This window comes from Gallinula chloropus (assembly GCF_964237585.1).
Source record: "Gallinula chloropus genome assembly, chromosome: 15".
In the NCBI taxonomy this organism is placed as follows: Eukaryota; Metazoa; Chordata; class Aves; order Gruiformes; family Rallidae; genus Gallinula; species Gallinula chloropus.
Window position 1 is genome coordinate 10,774,295 of NC_140100.1, and position 19,591 is coordinate 10,793,885.

Consider the following 19,591-nt stretch of genomic DNA (forward strand, 5'->3'; position numbering starts at 1 on the left):
TAAGAGCTGACTTAGCAAGTCCTGAATGTTTGTGTGTCGCATAAGCAGTAGATTTTGCCAGGTGACTTCCTTCCCCAGAAACAGCTGCTCTCTCCCACCAACTTTTTGCCCCAGGGCTTCCCAGTGGTATCACTGTTAGCAGGGCACCTGCTCTGCACCTAGAAAGTTGTTCTACCTGGTAAGGAACAAAGAATATAGTTTACAAAATGGGCCTGATTAAGAGAGGAAATGAGATTTCTGAGTTTATGCCAACTCCAGCAGTTTCTAAAGATACAGAATGAATTTCTGGGGGAAAATATAAAAATCTCTGAATTATTTTTAATTCTTCTATCAGTTTTTTCCCTGAAACTGTAGGGACTTACATACTTGTCCAGTGTGTGCTGTGGAAAAAAATGGAACGGAAAAGATTCTCTGAGCTTACAGAAGCTAATTTGAGCATGATTGCAGCAGTAGTGTGAATGCCTTTTTCTTTGCTGGTAAGATTAACCCTGCCAGTCAGAAGAAAATCCAAAGCAGATATACTAATCTTGCATTAGCGTGTGTTTCAGATTGACAAACTGTGGTGTTTTCTTGCTGCAGCTCATGATAAAGTAAAACCAAATAATTCATAGCTGCATCTATAGGTTAAATGAAAAGAAGCTGCTTTGTGTTCAGAGGTCATAAAATGCTGAGGAACTGAGTTGAACTGCAGCTCCTATGGGAAGGACAAGTGAAGTGAGGGAACCACAGATGGGAGGTTGTGGATGTATTCAGAAGCCTTTTTTGAGATTTATCTAAAACTGGTGATGGTAATTGTGCATTAGAAAGATGAAGAAATGACTAACAAGGATATAGTTGTCCAATGAAGTAAAAAAATGATTAAACAAGATGTAATACAAAAACAAATCAACTATTAATTTAGACTAAGAGCTTTAGGAACCATGGCATGAAGTACATTCATGACTCTGTCTTACGTATATGTTTTTTCTCTGAGGGTATTTTGGTAAGAAATGTACTTCTTGATCCCACATCCCTTGTGCCTCTGAGCTGTCTCCTTACAGGTTAGATATATCAGGGCAGATGACAAGCCAAATGTGAGATACCAGGCCACCTGAGAAAGCATGGAGTGAACAGACAGAAGACATCTATCACAAACCTCTACTGATGTGGGAGAGAGAGATGGGAGCTGAATTTCTTAAATTGTATTATTGTTCAGCTATTAAAAGGATTGAGTGTTAAAAGTAGGCATGTCATTAAGGAAGGCTTGAGGAATAAGAATTTTCTAAATTTAAGCAAATGTAAGGAGAAGAAAAGCAAAATGGAGATGAGGGGGAGTAGAGAGTAGTAGATAATGTGCTAATGCCTTCTCTTGTTTATAAAAAAAGACCTTGATTATGCAAAAAAAATGCATGAGTGCTCCTACTGAAGTATTGTGTAAAATTATTCTTAAACCTGTGTGGAACATCAGGATCTAAAAAAAGATTGGTGGTCAAATGACTCTTAAGTCAGAGTTCTGTGTTTGCTCCTTACACTAACCCATCTTTAACCCTGTTCTAGCTCCAAGAAGACCCTGTAAATTACTGTGCTGTGTAAAACTGTTGGGTTTTGTTTGTTGTGGTTTTTTTTTTTTTTCTCAACTTCAGCTTGTCCTTAAGAGCAGCTCTTACCCTCCTTTGATGCAACAAGCATCCCGGACTTTGGCAGCTCCATTCAAAGAACAGAGGTACTTCCGAAGCCCGAGTGACTCCATAGCCAATAACTACACGCTCACAGCACGGGATTTGACACTGAAGAACCTGCACAGATTAAAGGCCTCTTCCAGGACAGGGACATCACTGGGCTCAGCAGAGCAGAGATCAGCCTCACTGTGTATCCATATTGAATGTGCTTATAAGTTTATCCTTGCCTGTTCTATACATTTAGATTTCTAATTGCTTATCTGTTATCCTCCCTGGAAAAACCACTTATGCCTAGGAAAGCCTCACAAGCCAATCACCTCAGGGTCAGTATAGACAAAGGTCCACAAGCATGCATAACCTTAATAAAGCTAAGGTCCATTTCTGCTTGCTCTTAGGCAGGTTCATCCCTCCAAACAGTCACATGCAGCTATTTGGAGGGGATTGTTTGCAAAGTAGAAAATAAACAAAATACAAGTTAGTTCATATGACTGCCAGGAGTAAGAGTTAGTACCAACAGAAAAACAGACCCAAATTCGGTGTGCTCCCCTGTTAGGGCTTGCATAGCAGAACAAGATGGAGGGGTAGGCATTCAGATGTTTACTTGAGGTTCAAATCCAAGAAATGTTGCTTAATACACTGTTTATGTCTAAACCATATAATTGATGTATTTGTTAGTAGGGCAGACATATGAAAAGCCTGCAACATGAGGTATTAGATGCTGTTGATTCAGCATGAGATTGTAATAGAAAGCAAATAAGGTTAAGAGCTCTATTTCCTTGCTATTTAAGTTTGCCAGTATGTATATATCAAACATGTTACAAAACCAAGGCATTTAGGCATTATCTTACCAGTTGTAGGTATCAAATTAACTCTATTGCTTGGTCTGAAAATTCCAAAGTAAGTTATTAATGAGCTTTATTTCCTAATTATCTAGTTAAGTGTCCTCTGTATCAACATTAAGACATTCATAAACCATGTCTCTGAATATACTCATCCTGCATTGTTACTTTCCTTCTGTTAAAAATTGTTTTTATTCCCTGGGATAGATGAGACGTTATAGTTTCAATATCTGCTTAGTCCCCTGTATGCTATTTAAGAAGGGTTTGCCTTTGTTTATTTGGTCTCCTCAGCATTTCTTTATCATACATCTGATTCTTCTACTCTGTGTACTCCTCCAGAACGTGAGTGGGATGTGGGAGGCAGGTCATGGCACTTTTGTTGGTGGAAAAGCATGATGAATCAATTTTGTTAAAAGGCCTGTTTATTTGTACTCTGAAAAGCACATGGTAATAGTTTGCACTTTGTGGATTTTTCATGTGCAGTGTGTTTGGTGGAACCACGCGTGTGTTAGAAGTGCTTTTCTGTTCAAAATAGAAAGAAAATATGGTTTGTGCAGGGAGATGAGTAAGCACTGAAGTCTTAAGCATGAGCTGAATGCTTTCCTGAGTTTAGTTTGTACTTGCAGAGTCAGCAAGATTATTTAACACCTGATTTTAATGCCTTGCTAAATGTTAAGTCAAAACTAAAGGTTTCTTTCTGACATTGTAGTGTTCTGTTACTATGTGATTAATTGACTTAGCTCTGTTTTTCACCAATCTGAACTAGTATCATATTTGAAAACTATTCCTGTATGTGATTTCCTTAATTAGTGTCTAAAGCTTCAAAAGAATTTGAGCCTTCTAGCAAAAAACTCAGACGTACAGAAAGAAGTCATTGGAATTCTGATAGGTAATGTACTGCAATGTTCTGTAATCTTACAAAGATACAGATGGCTACAATCAGTCTAGATATCTGAGTTGTGATTTAATGTTTCTTCGTGCTTGGATGCTACATTAAGCATCCCAGCATGAAATGTTAAGTCTTTAACAAAAAAAAGGCATGTGCCTCAAGACTGAAATCCAGTGGTGAGCTTAGTGACTGCCTTTAACTGCTTCTTTGTAGCAGGACAAATTTCAGTCTTAGGTGAGCTAAAGGAAAGGTCTTCCTTTCATAATTACTCATTTGAGAACCCAGAGTTTAGTTAGGAGAGATGCAGACTGTGGAAATGAAGTCTGTCACATTTGCTGTGTCCTACGGCTCCTGGAGTTGTGTCAGATTGGCTTTTCTGCTGTAGTGAATGTTTCTTTTTATCTGCTTGTTTTATTATAAAACAAGGAAATAGTTATGTATGAAAGTACTGTGACAGTAACTTCCACACCCCTTGTTGAGATATCACGGGGATGATTACCATAAAAAGCCAAAAGGGGATATTTAAATGCGCTTAAACAAAGGACTTGACAGTGTGAAGTAAATCCCCTGTGCAATGGAAGCTTCTTGGCCTTGTGTTGCTCATCCTGAGCAGTGTGACAGAGGACAGTTGAGATGTAACACTTACACCAATGAGCCAGTCTGAACTTTTGGCTCACATTGTAAAGATAATAAGTGGAGAGCTTGGGCAACCTAAATAATAGTGCTAGTAGGTCTGACTGATAGAATTGCTTGTAAGTTCCAGCCTGTCTCAGTGATACTCTTCCTGCTAAAGTAGTATGCTGAGTTATACACTTTTCTGAGGATTTTTAATGGGTATACTGAAGACAACTATCACCTGTGAAGTATTTCAGTTAGTGTAAGTGGTTTATATGCTTGTCATTTGTCCATATTGATTTAAGAATCTGTTACAGCTTCTTTATTCACTAAACATGTATTCATGTGTTGGTTTTATTTTCCCAGAGGTACACCAGCTTTATTGAACAGTTTGGATCCCATTTCACTGTGTGCACCTGCTCACATGCCAGAATTACGTGTCATAGATTACACAGGCAGCAAGCCACTGACCCCAGAAGAACAATTTGTTGTCATGCACTTACATGAGGAGACAAGTAAGAGAGAGAAGTCACCTTCAAGAACTGATATAGAGGTATTTATAGAATTTCTTTTTATGATAAAAGTAGCAGCAGTAATAATCTGCAATATATATCTGTAAACTACACAAATCTGTAGAAGTAGTTAAAAGAAGGCAGTAGGTGAGGTTTAGGAGGTGTAAATATTCAATATAGCAAACTGCTGTTAAATACTGTTGACTCCTTTTCCATTGTTTTCTTCCTACCCAATCAGTCTGATTTTTCTCCTAATGGGTTTGCAAGCGGAAGAATCTTCCCAAATTCTTCACCTCTGAGATGTTTGCTAATACTTCAGAGCTCAGTAATTTAATTTGCTGTGCTCAGTTCTGTCAGCATATATGCTTGCACCAGAACAGATGGAGTATTGTACAAATGTCAGGCCTTGGCAGTGCTTTAAAAAGAACCAAGACATAGATAGCCAAAACCCATTATATTCAAACACCTCTCAATTGTGGAAGAAATTCAAGTGACAGAAAAGCTAAAAATACTTTGTAGTAATTCCTTGTCTCTCAGAATATTCATACAACAAGAATAACCTTTTAACATTACTTTTTAGCGGTACTGTTACTACATATATAACGGAGTGCAGGAAGACATGCTGGCACCTCAGGAAGAGGAAGTGATGAGTGTAATTTTAAAGCATATTCCAACTCACATTTTGGCTAATCCAGGCCTGGAGAATTTACTTGCAAGATTAAAAGAGGAGATTAAGGCAGACTATCGTATCAGTCTCATGAAGGCCATTGGTAAGACGCAAAATCTCTCAGTAAATGAAGACATTTATTGCACTTTGAATGCAAGTCTGCATTCTATTCTTAGCACCCATGGAGAATTCCTTTGGGGTCAGTAGAACAGCAGTAGATACCTGAGAGAATATAATCTGTCATCATGCCACATAACGTTCCAGTTTCAACAAATACCTGTTCACTAAAATCTACGTCCCATCATTTCAATATAGTTATTTTGGTAGTTCTCAGTGTATAGAATAATTTTGTACATCCTTATACAACTTCCCATCCGTAATTCAAATCCAAATTACACTCAAAATGCATAATTTGGAATGATCTCATCAGATGTATGATCAAGTGATGATGGACGGGAGTGATCATCTTAATTTGTAGTGAAATAAATTAGGTAAGAAATCAGAAAGACATTGTGACTACAGAGATCGTGAAGCACTGCAGCAGATCATTCATTGATGACTGTGCTTTGATTCATTGGTGAATGATGCTTTGAAATCTGTGATAGAGACGTCTCTCAACAGCAGCATGAGTAGATTTGAGCCTGCTGTGGGGAGTGGGTAAACCAGGCTGTTTTAATGGGTACTCCCTGGACTGATTTATCTGTTGCTCTGCAGTAAATCAGTGATATCCATTTACAGTCAAATTCATCTGTGCTTTAACTGCAGTGAAGGCAGGTGTTACACTGGGGTCATGTCACGAGTTCAAAGAATTTCATTTAAGACATTACAGGATTAAGGGAAACTTGATTCTATATTAATGTGCATGATTACACTGCTCATCTTCAACATATAGACAATCAGAATGTATAAATATCTAGAAAAGGATGATGTTATCTTTGAGATTAAATAATGCCCATCTGAAAGCGGGCATTACTACAGAACTGTCTGAAAGCAAACTGTCTCAGTAGAACATACTTTGTTTTACTAGCTTTCCAGCAGTTTTACAGTTTTCATGGGCTTTCCACATGTGAAATAATTCCTTTCAGTTTTCTTAAATACATGGACTGGTAAGTAGGTGTGGCCTCTCATTCTCGGCAGCATATAAAGGAGAGATTGAACAGTTTTCACTCTGCCTTCTGTAGTCTGTGATATCTTTAAGTACTCTTTAATTTGCCTTTTATCAAGACCACAATTTTAGTGTTTGCAGTCCCTTTCTGTGGTAACACTAATGTCACAAAGGGGTAGGGAGTCTGCTTCCCAGCTTTTGTAATCCCAAATTGAATGAGGCCATGGGTTGGAACTGGTAGAACATGAGTTTTAGCATTTAGCTGATCACATATCAGCCCTTTGAATGTCATATGCTTCCTAGATGCAACAGATGATCCTAAGATTTCTGTGTTTTCCAAACATTAAAGAAGCCTTCTGAAAACAGTCTACCCCTGGTTTATGGATGAGGAATTGAAGGTTGAAATAAATGTGCTTCTACTGGAAAGACAGGATGAAAAACTGTTTCCTGCTTCCCATTTGTAGAACCAGGACCAATTCTTATTTTCTTTTTCTGAAATAGTTTTATAGCCAAAATGGTAATTTGATTATTATGCTGTATTTAATCCTACAAACCTGCAAGTAACTATATGACAGCGTCCAAGTTTTCAGTGTGTAGAATTCTACGACTTCCAGAGCTGTGGAGACAACTGTGTTTTCATATGTAGCTGTTGACCATCCATACAGTCTTAACATGATATATATGATTTATTCTAGTTGATTACATCTTGATGGATCCAGCTGAGGGAGAGAGGCTGTTTATTGGAAGCACCCCACGCCCTTTCCCCCAGAGAACTATCCGTGCACCAGTCCCATGGCACAGCTCTTATAAGGAAGTGAAAAGCTGGAATGAAAACAATCTATTCATAGTGAATCCGTTGATGCTCACTTTGCAGCAGCTCTGGCTTTCTCAGTAAGAGGTCTTGTTTGGACGATCATCATGAAACTGAGAATGTTTATTGCGTGGCTTGGTTAAACAGTGCATCTGCTGAATTCTCTACGTATCCTATGGAGGTCCAGGGGAGCCAGTAGAGACAAAGTGGCAAAATACGTTCTGTTTTCTAAAGATATTTTTGTTTCTGAGCCTTTAAAAATTTCAATATAAAATAGTTGTTTCCTGCAGACGTGGAATGCAAATGTGCCTGTGTTTTACAAGGCCACAGTGAAGAATGCATAACTCTGTGCTAATAAAAGATAATCCCCTTTGTTGAAAGGTGTTATGCCTAAATTAAATTTCAATGCTCAAGTAAATAGTGATTTGGAATTCTCATCTTGATTCCTGAATTTAACTCTTAAAATCGTGTCTCTTTCAGATGTAGATGGGAGTTCTGGGGACTTTTGAATATTGAGAAACATTTTCTTCCAAAGTTAAATCTGGTAGTTAGCAATCCTGAGAACTCCTTTTGCATTTAAGTAACATTTTCTGGAATTTAAGTTCTTGTCTGTTACAGAGTGTGACACAGGTCATGCTGATGAAATTGTAGCTTTTTCCCTGCAGAGTAACCAGGATAGGTACTTACTACTATTAGTATGGAATAGAAGCATTAGGCATCATTCTGTATGGTCTTTAATGCCTGGATACATTAGTGAGTCTAGGAAAAGATCAAAGAATTATTCTGACCATTTTAGAAGAAAAAAAAATCAACACAAGTTCAAATATAACAAGTAAAATATGAAATTTGGGAAGCCTTTTATGTTTGCAAATAGCAAAAAAATAATTAGAAGTGCAATTGTTGGACAGTTTAGCAATGAAGTGAGATTTGATTATTAGTATTTATATATGATGCCTTCCTGACTATATTTCTTTTTTTCAAGAACAGAATTCTACAAAGTATCTACTCTTTGGTTTACTTAAACTATTTACTCTTTGGTTTACTTCCATAGGTATAGTCACCTAAGATTTGTTCGCATTGAAGAAATGCTTTGTGCAGACCTGCCCCTGTTGCCTACTGAATTTGAGGAGGTCATTCGAAGGCACTGTGCGGAAGCCCACAGCGTTCTGCTGGACAAGTCAGTGCCAGCTGTAGGAACAGTGGATAAATAGACTATCTGGAGTCTGATTTACATGGAACTCCCTCTTTAAAACAGATCTTAGACTGAGATGATGTAGTTCCAACCACAAAGGGGAAAATATGTGGAGAGGAATAAACATCTGGATGCCGAAAGAGATACTGAAACTGAAAGAGTGCTTGCATAAGGGCAAATGGGAATAAACTGAGTATGAATCAGGGTAGAAAAGAAATTAGGTTTCTAAGTGTAAGAGGAGTGGAGTCTAAATCCATTAAAATGGTGACAGAGAACCTAACTCTTTTAACTATGGAAATTGGTCAATTTAAGAAAGAGATGACAGCAGGTAATAGCCCATGATATTAGGTGACTGCATTCTGCCACCACAGATCTCTTCCAGGCTCAAGTTTCCCATTTGATGCTAACAATTTAATACTGTCACTAGTATTTTGTCTATTAATACTAATTTAAAATAATAGTAGGGGCCCTTTGTAAAAAGAATCCTTAGCTTAACAACTCGGGTTTTCTCTAAGTCCTAGTAGGTGCAGTTTTGTTTTCATCTAGTTAACAATTCTCTGCTAGCCCTCTGAAAGTTGCTCATTCTTGGAGAAACTTCTGAGCTTCCATTTCATTGCAAGGAGCAAAGTAAGACTAATAAACTTTTAAAAACATCTCCATATTATTTTATTGTAGGTGGATCCCAACTTGTGCATCCATTTTCCTGGATCAGAGAAGGAAATGGCTTCATCTTGCTCCTGAAAAGGACTCTGATTCTTCTCAGCGAGTTGAAAGCTATTTTCATTCTGTGGCAGCTCTGATGTCATTACAGTTAAGGGAGATGGTTGTTAACTCCTTAGAAGATCTCTTTGCTTTTTTTATGATCCACAAGGTATATGCTGTGAAGTATTTTTCAGTATCTGTAGCTTTGAGATAACAATTCACATAGCCATGGAATGTAATGCTCTTTGAAGGCTAAAAGTACCCCAGGTTGCACTTGCCTCAGTGAAAAATGGCTGGATCCTTCAAAACTGTGCATGCTCAGTAGAATTTTCTTTGCATGGTCAAGAACTGCTCACTTGAATAATCCTTTGCAGGCCTAGGGTTACAACTGGCAGTTTATAGGAATTTTCAACTCTGTCTTGAGTGAGTCTGTGTTTTTCTAAATTTATTTTTTTTTTTTTTTAATTCAGGGGACTTAGGCTTAAATCCAGTTACCTAATTCTAACTTTTATAGATTCATTTAGGGCTTGGCACCTTAACATCTTGTGTGCTGGGCATCAGTGTTTTCAATAAAAATCAGGGATGAAGATGCCCTTAGTGCTGTACAGTTAAGAGATTTGTGGGAGTCTGAATCTTTTAAAAATTATTATAGTTTTAGCTGATTTCTTTGGCACATACAATTTTCATTCTTCTCCCTAAGGATGGAAGTGATTTCTCAGAACCCTATCAAGAAAGACAGTTCTTTGTACCTCAGATACTGATAGTCAGACTCTGTGTGGAAGAGCCCAGGATTGTCTTTGAGCCATCTTTGAAAGAATGTTGGGATTTAATCAGTGATTGCTTCAGGGAGATCCTGCACAGTGCTGAGCAACTTCCAAAGGTACTGCATAAGTTACAGCTGCTTACAAAATACAACATGGATAAAAGCTGCCTATGATATAAAAAGTTATGAATGAAGCAGAAAACTGACAAATAGAAGATGGAAATGAGGGATGTGTATCACCTACTGTGAACTTTTGTGATTAGAGAATATAACGAAGAATTACTCTTTCTCAGATTTTTGTGTAGTTTTTGCAACCAAACTCAGTGTGTAGCTGAATGTTAATTATGAATCAGAGCCTTTTCACACTGTGGTGTTTGTACTCAATAATACATTTCTCTGAAGAGGGGGGTGAATAGGTAATAAATACCCTGTTTCTTCTGTGTTATTACAGTCTTTGCAATGGTTCCCTTTAGGTAGAAAGATTTCTGTTTCCGGAATTAAAGAGAGATGATCTCACTCTCAGTACAGTCAAACCAGATGAATCATTGTTTTCAGAGTATGTGAACGAACTTGAAAAGATCTTTAAGAGCAACATACTTGGGCCGCAGAAGTAAGTTTCAGTGGTTAATGCCATTGCCCATCCAAACCCTCAGATTCATAAGACTATTTGACTCGAACAAATAGTTTCATTTGTTTACTGTTGTAGAGAATCTGCACTTGGGAATCTAAGATTTGGTTTTGGGCTTTTCTGTGTTTCAGGTATTTAAACGTGTACAGGAAATACATCAATCTTCTGAACAACAATGCACAGCAAGATGTCACAGATTTCTTGAAAGAAGGCCATTCTTTACAAGCCTTAACAGAGGTAACATGTAACCAACAACTGCAAGTTCCTACAGCAGCTAACATGTCACACGACTTCCTAATACTTTGCCTAAAGAACTCCCATTCAAATCACTTGTTTTACCCTTGGGAATTGTAGGGAAGCTGTCTCAGTTTCCATAGCCCCTTACTGTAGGGCTGCTGTACAAATATAGAAGGAGTTTTGTTCTATGGGTTTTGTTGGGTCCTAGTAGAAATCCAGCAGAAGGCTTCCCAGAGTGTCTGGTGAACCTTCATCATGCTGGTCTTTTGAGTGTCTTGTCCATAGTCATCCCTGTGTACTTTCCTCTCTGTGTTCCTTCAAGCAACTCGTGGTGTTCCTTAGTATGGTGTATTACTGTGCAAAACTTTCAGCCCTGGAATCTGTGGGTAGGGGCTGAGCTCTGGAAAGATGGAGAAATAGTTGTTCTTTCTTCTGTTTGGAATATAGTATCCATTTGCTGGATGGGAACTAATTAGTTGTGCAGCATTTTTCATCTATGGAATTGAAGGAAAAATAACAGCTGTATTATTTTCCATTTGTAGAAGATTGACAGCTTAACACAACTGAAAAAAGAGATTGCTTCCATGCATGTCACTGTCCCTCTGGCCATGTTCTGTCTGGATGCTGAACAACTGAATGAGGAACTCTGCAGTCGGACCCAAAATCTCAAAGACAGATTGATTGAATTCGAAGTGATGGAAAACAGAGAGTTAAATAAAAGGTGTGTGATGTTAGTGTGCTTAGTTCTTGCTGTCTGCGTGACTGATGCTGTGTACCTGTGGATAACTCTTTCTTCAGTGTTTTAAACAAATAAGAACAAAAATATTTGTAAATAAATATCTAATGCAGTCTGTATAGGGTATTCGTAGAGATTAGACCGGAAGTAGCCCATTTTTCTTTCCTCCTTTACTGACCTTCAAGGATTTGTGTTGAGGTCCTTGCTTCCTCTGCAGGTGTCTGGCTAAAGGGACATGAAGAATGTATTCCACAGCTCGATGTTTGTCTCATCCCTGACTTCTTTTAATTTGTATTCTTAACCTTAGCAAAGGAATGGTCCTGATGTCATGTTTTGGCAAGTTTAAATCAAAAAGAGACACTTAAAAAAGGGACCTTGAAGATATAATTTGACTCCAATGTAATGGGATAATCCTGGTTCTGTGAACAAAAAAGTACTGAAAACCAAAAGTACTTCCCCAGTGAATGGAGAGAGACAATCACTTTAAAGAAATGATCCAACCCACTTATCTGAAAAGCATCTCCAGGTGGAAATGAACCACAATGTAGGGGGGGGCTCTGCCTCCATTTATGATGGAGGGGATAGACAATGAGCTTGCACCAAACACCTGACATCTGGCAGGCTTGAGGTGGTTTAAATGAACCTCCCTTTGTGTGTGACTGCTGCTTGCCCACCTGTGTCTGTGTAGATGTTTGCAGGACTGAACTGGATTCTGGAACAAGAAGACTTGTTGCTGGGAATAAAGAAAGCAGCAGGATTATTCTTTCCTGCCTGTATTTTCTGTTCCTACATACAATATAAAATAAACTTGACTGTTTAATACTTTTTTCTCTTTATAACTTTGTTTCATACCATGCATTTGATTTTATTGATGTGGGGTGATTTAAGTGCTCTCTTGCTTACTGCTTTCAAACACTTCTTTCTGCAGCGGATTTGGTCTTGAAAAGGAAACCCTAAACCTATAGGAACAAAATGGTTAATATGCTGTCAATGGTAATTTGGAAACAATTTAGCAATCAATTTATACATCAATTCTTGTAAACATAGTAGAACAATATAACTGATTGTAGAGGATAAAATGACATCCTTTATAAATGCCTGTCTGCTGCGTGTATTCAATCTGGATGCTAAATTTATGAAGAAAAGTAATAGTCTTGTTTAAAAGACTGCATTGATGATCCTGCATCTCTCTTCACTTCTGATCCCAGTGACATGTCTGTTTTCTTCTTCTTGTAGAATTTGCAGTGAATATCACTCAATTGCAGAGAGACTGAGTGAGGTGCCTCTAAACACTGAAGAGCTTGTGGAACTTGAGGATTACTTAAAGGAATCCAGTGAAGTTACTGTTTTTAACCTGAGACAGGAGGTTGCTGAGGCAGCACACAGACTGGAATTCCTCATGGAGTATGCTGATCTTTCTTGTATGTCTTAATTACAGATTATGAAAGTCTCCACGCAAAAATATTTATGTAGAGATTTTGGGCTCCAAAAAATGATTTAGATTTTTTATTATATATATTTAGTTAGGAGGAATTGGTTTCTGTGTGTAGTTGAGTGAAATCGGTATTCTGGAGTAACTGCTCTTACTGTTTTTCTAGCTAAGGTCTTACTCAGAACTTCACATTCTTAATTTGACTTGAGAGTTTCACCATCAATCTGATTTGTTTTAGGGAACAGTTCTCTCTGCACTGAAGATAATTCAGCCAGCAGTTGAAATGCATAGCTGCTTAGACAGCTTATTCCTTAATGTACTTCTTGCTATTTTGCTTTCTCCTCACAACAGCTGTTCTATTAGGTCATTGGTTAAAAGGTATTTCCTTAAAGGTACCTGTGTGTGTTTTATTTTAGATGATGACATAAACCTGAATAGCAGAGTTTTCCATTGGCCTGACCAGATTGAGATAATCTTTGAAAGCAGTAGAGATGAGCTGTGTAACAGGAGGAATCGTGCAGAGATGGCTTTGCTTGAGAGGTATGGCATGAGGGCAGTTTCTTTCTTGGGGTATTTTTAAAGGAATGAAAACAAAACTTGTTATCAGTAGAAGGGAGATAATGTGAAAGGAGGAAAACTTGGAAGGGAGATGAGGAAGTAATGAAGAAACCTGATTTTAAGTATTATGGAGATTTCAGAAAAACACTGCTGATGAGGGTGGATTAGAATATCCCTATGCTTAGATAGGCCTGAAAGGAGGAGGAATGAAGGATGTTGCTGGAATACTTAGAGTTACATATAATTTTATTTAATTTCATTGTTTTCACTCTTTCTTTATTTCCTCCAGGTATTAAAAGTAACAAATATAAGTGATCTAAATCAATTGGGAAGTTTGAAAATGAACCTTCAGTTCTAATCCTGTGAACTGCACAGTGTTGATATAACTGATTAATGGGTTTGCACTGGCAGTTCTATTTACTTTACACCAGTATTGAGCTCAGATATCATTTGACAATGCTTCATATAATTCATAGAACACAGAAATAAAACCTGAAAATGAATGAAACAGAACATGATAGTTCTATCTTCATCTCAGGTGCTCTCAGTTTGAGGAAACACTTGAAGGCTATAACAGAGAAGTAGAAAGCTACAAGAAGCGGGATATCATGACTGTAGAAGAAATGAAGAACAATGCTGAGAAATTTAAGGAGTTGAATAAGAATCTGGATAATGCAGTGACAGAATATGAGGTTAGTATTTATTAGTCAAGTATGGATTGGGTTGCAGTGTGCTGGATGAGCAAAAGCTTGGTTCATATCCTTTCCCCTCACCCAGGGATTTGGCCATGTATTGTCAAGATGGCTTTAAAGTATCCAAATTCCCAAACATGTGGCAACCTCCCTTCTTGTCCCAATATGCAATATTACTGCTGAGTTGAAGAGCATATTATTGGAGGAAAAAAGCTTAGGGAGTTTCTGTAATGGCAATACTGAATTTCAGAGTTTCTGAGCAGTATCTGGGTGCTCTCCACAAAACCCAGAATTCTTCCAGCAGAATTGGCAGGAGCAGAATGTTAGGGAGATGGCACTTGCCCCACACAGTGGTTTGTGCTGCCAGAGCTGGGTTTTCAGTCCCTCTGCCTGTCCTCTAATTGAAGCTGAATGTTTTTTCAACCATTTCTGTCATTTGCAAAAGTTGCCTATAGGTCTTAAATATGTGTTACTTTGTGGAAAAGGAAGTTTCAGATGCTAGAAGGAAGCTGAAAATGAAGGTTCCAGGTTCTCTTCAGGGCTCTTCATCCAGTTTACTGTGTGATTCTGGGTTCAGTAGTTTGTCTTAGTTGTGTCTCTGCAGGAGAATGAGAATGGTTACCTTTGAGAAATCTCACAGGCTTTGTGTAGCTTAATTAATCTTCTAATCACAGTAAGAAAATGAGATTTCTGCATATGTGGAGCCTTAAGGATCAAGATTTTAATTAAGTCCCACTCAAAAGAGAAAAATTGAACTAATTAAGTGAGTTTAGGATTTAGATAAATTGATAGTCCTACATATCAACACTCTTAATCTCATTTGAAGGCATCTGGTATATATAATCAGTGTGAGTTAACAGCACTGATAAGTTTTTATAGGTAGATCAGGAGAAGTAATTAAATTTAGGTTTCTTAATACATGATCATAATGAAGGGTGTATCCACACAATTTCAATGTGTCAGTGTAGTGAATAGGTGAAGTTAAAAATTATCTTGGAATGTGGATTTTGAAGTTTCTCTGCTTGCATCTCGTACTGAGTGAGTCAAAATTTTATGAAAGGCCTGTTTGGCTTGTAAAAACACAGGCTTGGGACTCACTCTGCATGCCCTGTCTGCCTTTCAGACAGCATTTCTCTGTGCTTCACTGCCCTACCTGTAAAATAAAGAAGGCAATGTATTGTTTTCCTTTTAAATCTATATATTTGTGCATTGATTTGTACCATAAGGTCTTCTGGACAAAGACAGTATCTTACCATGAATAAACCCAGCATTTAATATCTGGTTTTGTTGGAGCTTCCAAGATGTTTCTGTAAGAGAAAGAAAAAGTAACAGGTAAAAACAAGTCCTGCAAGCCTTTGACTGAGGAGCTTACATTCAGGTTTCAGTGTGGGTTGTTAACTAGTGAATGCCACAGTGCATTACCTAGTTCGAAAATAGAGACCTTTGAAATTGGTGGAGTAATAAGAGAGACCAATAAATAACTAGGAATTTTTCAAGTGTGCAGTTACTGTATTTACCTAAAATCCACAGGGCTATGTCTGCAAACCTGGCTGGCTTTGAGACATGTGAAAAAGTTGTATTCAATATTACCTGCCTAAAAGTTATAAGAATAGTGGGAGTTTTCAATGGAAATAAGATATTTTTTTCCTTTTCCTTCAAGGCTATTAATAAAGAAGAGGAGTTACTTGAACAGGAGAAGAGTCAGTTTCCTCTACTGCAAACTGTTATCGCAAACAAACAACCCTTTGAGCAACTTTGGTTAACAGCATATAATTTCCATACCAAATCTGAGGAATGGATGAATGGTGAGGCTGTGGTGTTCCTTTGATGAAATGTGTCATTTGCAGTTAGTTAAGTAGAAGCTGAAAGGGCTGATTAGTATAAGAAGATAATTTTGAAGAAATAAATGCTCTTAAGCAGTGGGAAGTGCAGTTGTTGACCTGGATTTTTGCATTAAGGTAAATTTTTGTAACACAAATGATTTCCAGTTAAAGAAAAAGGATTAGAAATACCTGTAAATAAACCACCCTGGAAATTTCCTTCTGCTGATGTTTCTGCTGTGCTGTTTTTCTTTTTAAAACTGTTGTATTCAGAACCTCTCCAGAAGTTGAATGCTGATGAAATTACTGAAGAAATTGGAGATATGTGGAGGACCATGTACAAACTCAGTAAGAGTTTTCAAGATCTGGCTGGGCCGAGACGCTTAGCAGAAACCATGAAATATAAGCTTGATAAATTTAAACAGCATCTTCCTGTCCTGTCCATTGCCTGCAATCGTGGAATGAAGGAGAGACACTGGGAGCAGGTACCTTAAACTCTGCTTTAACTGTGGGAGCATTCTACCACAGGAGCTGACAGTTCCAGATTCATATATTCCATGCTGTGAAACACAATAATACTTCTGGTTTTCACAATAAGAAGATCCTTTATCCTGTCATATGATAGATCCAGTTTTGAAATTTGTAATGATATTGGCAGGAATTCTTGGAATTAATAATTCATAGAGGAAAAGCAAATTCGGGGGGTGGGGGGTTGCATTAATATTTCTTTGCATTTATTTCTTGCTGTTTGAGAAGTCTCTTATAAACATGCACCCTGAGAGTAGCTTTTCTTTATTTTCAGATTAGTAAAATTGTAGGATGTGAGATTAGACCTGATGAAACTACAACTCTTAACCACATACTGGAATTTGGACTCTCAAAATATATTGATCAGTAAGAAGTGTATTCTATTCTCTTCTTTTTAGACAAACACTGTATTTCAGGTGCCAAATATTAGTTTGGGGGGTTTTGTGTGCCATTAGACCCTGCTGTAAAATCAGCTGTATTTTACCAAGCTACCGATGGAACTGTTAGTTAGTTTTGTAGCACAAAGGCACAAAAAAAGAGAGTCATGTTCCTAAACCACTTCATTTGTACATTCAGAATTTTCTGTCTGTATTTATCTCCAAATTAATACTAATATCTCGAACTTGGTGAGTCTGAAATTGCAAAAATATTCCCTGTAGTACGAGTCTATGACATTATTAAGTCCATCTGAAAGGGAGTCTGATACGCAATTTCTGCCTACAACTGCTTATTTTTACTGTTCAGCCTTGTTGCAAAAACACTTCAAAGACGTTTCATTTCAATTTAGACTGGAACCTATTGGAGCAGCTGCAAGTAAGGAGCATTCCTTGGAGAAATCAATAGAGAAAATGAAATCAGAGTGGGTCAATGTGCACTTCAGTCTGGTGAAATACAGGGATACTGTGAGTAAATACCAAATCAATATAAACATATTATTGGAAAGAATTACTTTATTCTGAATACCAAATGAGAAATACTAGAGGGAAGTTACTGGTGATTTGTTGTGAATGATGGAAAGTGATATCATAGCCCAGAGCCTGGCAAGGCTCCTTTACTATATATCCTTATATTTGGAACTTAGTATTGGGATAACTTGTAGTCGGAATATACTTATCCTAACATCTGTAAGCCTGAGAGCTTCTGCAGTGCTGTGTGGAAAGCTGGGCAGTACTGCAATTTTATCTGGCCCAGGAGAAACTAGAAATCATGTGCAGTCCAAAAGACTGAGTCAGAAGTCACCACCATCCCTGGCTGCCTTCCCATTGACAAACCAATGTATTGAACTTTGAAACAGAGATGTACAGTGGCAACATCATTTCATAGCTTGAAACACTTTGCAGGCTTTCTCAATGCCTTGTTGTTTCCTTACCTTCAACTGCCATAAAGAATCATAGAATCATAGACTGGTCTGGGTTGGAAGGAACCCCAAGGATCACAGAGCTCCAACCCCCCTGCCACAGGCAGGGACACCAACCTCCAGGCCTGGAGCTACACAAGGTTGCCCAGGTTGCCCATAAAGAAGGGGGAACAGGAAGCCAAATGGAGGTCGGGTTGAAGAGCAGCGAATTAAAGCAACTACTCTGCCTCATTGAAATATGATGTATTTACAGGACTCCAGCATTCTGTCAGCAGTTGATGACATCCAGCTTTTGCTGGATGATCACATCGTTAAGACTCAGACAATGTGTGGCTCGCCCTTCATCAAACCAATAGAAGCTGAATGCCGGGTAAGGAAGAGCTGGTTTGACTGACATAATATGCTTTCCCTAAGTGATTTCAGGTATTTTGGCATGATAAGAAGTTATATAGTTTTAAACTTTGTCTAAGGATGCACATTCACAGTTATCTTCAAGAGCTTTGAGTTAATGGTTTCCAGACTGAGGCATGCAACACTTGCTTTACAGCTAAATTAACTGTAATTGCATTGCTAATCTCTCTGTATGAGCATGGGGCTTTAGTCAAACGACTTGGAAATGGGTCAGTTATTTCTGTATAAAGCCTATTTCTGTATAAGAACTGACATTTTCTCAGTGTGCTGAATACTTTACTAAGCTTTTATCCTTTCATTAATAACTCAGGCTCTTTGATTCCTCAGTGTGGATTAATTCTTGATACAATTTTCCTTAAACATGAATTTCTTTCATTACAGGCTTGGGAAGATAAGCTGTGTTTAATGCAGAATATTCTAGATAGCTGGTTAACATGTCAGGCAACGTGGCTGTATTTGGAACCAATTTTTAGTTCAGAAGACATTATAGCTCAAATGCCAGAAGAGGGCAGAAAGTTTGGGGTTGTGGATGCATACTGGAAGGACATTATGGCACAGGTGGTAAGTGCTTGCATTTAATAGTATATTTTTTTGCACATCTGGTAACATGATTGTTACTATTATGAAGATACACTAGCTTTTCTGGAGTTAGATATTTGTATTTAAGTTACAAGAGGGTATAACAGAGTAGAAGATCCTTTAAAGCCCACCAAAATCTAGTCTTGCACTAAAAGTGGTAGATTATATCATTATTGCTTTCAGGTTTCTGTAAAGGCTGAATATTGGGCGATGAATTAGAACTCAAGTAACACTATAATTCTAAATTTTCTGCCTTTTTTGTGGTTAAATGATCAGAATTAGGTAGAAAGAAGAGTGATCTGTGCTTTCAGGGTCTGTTTCAGAGTTCACTGACAATCCATACAAAGTCTTCCCTGGCTATGGTTAGATTTTGCATGAGGCTATTCAGGCATATGCATTATTAGAGCAACTAATGAGGTTTTTTGCATATGATTGTTGTGGTAGTTTGGTTATTCAGAATATGTATGGAGATGGTAGTATGTCAGGGTAAGATAATGGGGATAGGAAGTGCAATTTGGTATCCTGTTCAGTGCCCTATAAGTAAAAAGTTGGGTAAGAGGCCAGATATTTAGTGGTAATGTGAGCTGAGCTGTTTGACAAAAACACTGGGAACGTGTGATTGTGTGATAAAGATGTTGAAATAATCAATGTGACGAAATAGAAGTTGAGACCTGTCTTAACAGCTCAGACTCTGTGAATGATGAAGCCTGTTCTGAAATAGGTGTATGCTTTGGAGTTGGAGTGTTAGCAGAAAGAAATGTGACCTGGATAGCAAGAGCAGAGAATAATGTCAGGTGCTGTGGCTCTGTTTGACAGAACTTATTTGTGAGTGGAAAAAAATGTAGCAAGCCTAGACACAG

The 19,591-nt window shown here is 37.9% G+C and overlaps 1 protein-coding gene across 1 annotated transcript in view; it reads left to right on the plus strand.

Moving 5' to 3' along the window:
- Positions 1 to 19,591, plus strand: part of DNAH3 (dynein axonemal heavy chain 3) — a gene marked incomplete at its 5' end in the record, with an annotated part of 53,028 nt that overhangs the window by 2,436 nt on the left and 31,001 nt on the right. Inside the window, 20 exons of the mRNA XM_084271016.1 lie at positions 1,623 to 1,848; positions 3,317 to 3,386; positions 4,368 to 4,554; positions 5,094 to 5,283; positions 6,981 to 7,176; positions 8,148 to 8,273; positions 8,964 to 9,159; positions 9,691 to 9,870; positions 10,227 to 10,363; positions 10,513 to 10,618; positions 11,161 to 11,339; positions 12,591 to 12,775; positions 13,203 to 13,326; positions 13,883 to 14,036; positions 15,697 to 15,841; positions 16,130 to 16,341; positions 16,659 to 16,750; positions 17,172 to 17,286; positions 17,995 to 18,111; positions 18,534 to 18,713. Coding sequence (XP_084127142.1) covers positions 1,623 to 1,848; positions 3,317 to 3,386; positions 4,368 to 4,554; positions 5,094 to 5,283; positions 6,981 to 7,176; positions 8,148 to 8,273; positions 8,964 to 9,159; positions 9,691 to 9,870; positions 10,227 to 10,363; positions 10,513 to 10,618; positions 11,161 to 11,339; positions 12,591 to 12,775; positions 13,203 to 13,326; positions 13,883 to 14,036; positions 15,697 to 15,841; positions 16,130 to 16,341; positions 16,659 to 16,750; positions 17,172 to 17,286; positions 17,995 to 18,111; positions 18,534 to 18,713 — 3,117 coding nt within the window. The remainder of the gene's footprint in view (positions 1 to 1,622; positions 1,849 to 3,316; positions 3,387 to 4,367; positions 4,555 to 5,093; positions 5,284 to 6,980; positions 7,177 to 8,147; positions 8,274 to 8,963; positions 9,160 to 9,690; positions 9,871 to 10,226; positions 10,364 to 10,512; positions 10,619 to 11,160; positions 11,340 to 12,590; positions 12,776 to 13,202; positions 13,327 to 13,882; positions 14,037 to 15,696; positions 15,842 to 16,129; positions 16,342 to 16,658; positions 16,751 to 17,171; positions 17,287 to 17,994; positions 18,112 to 18,533; positions 18,714 to 19,591) is intronic.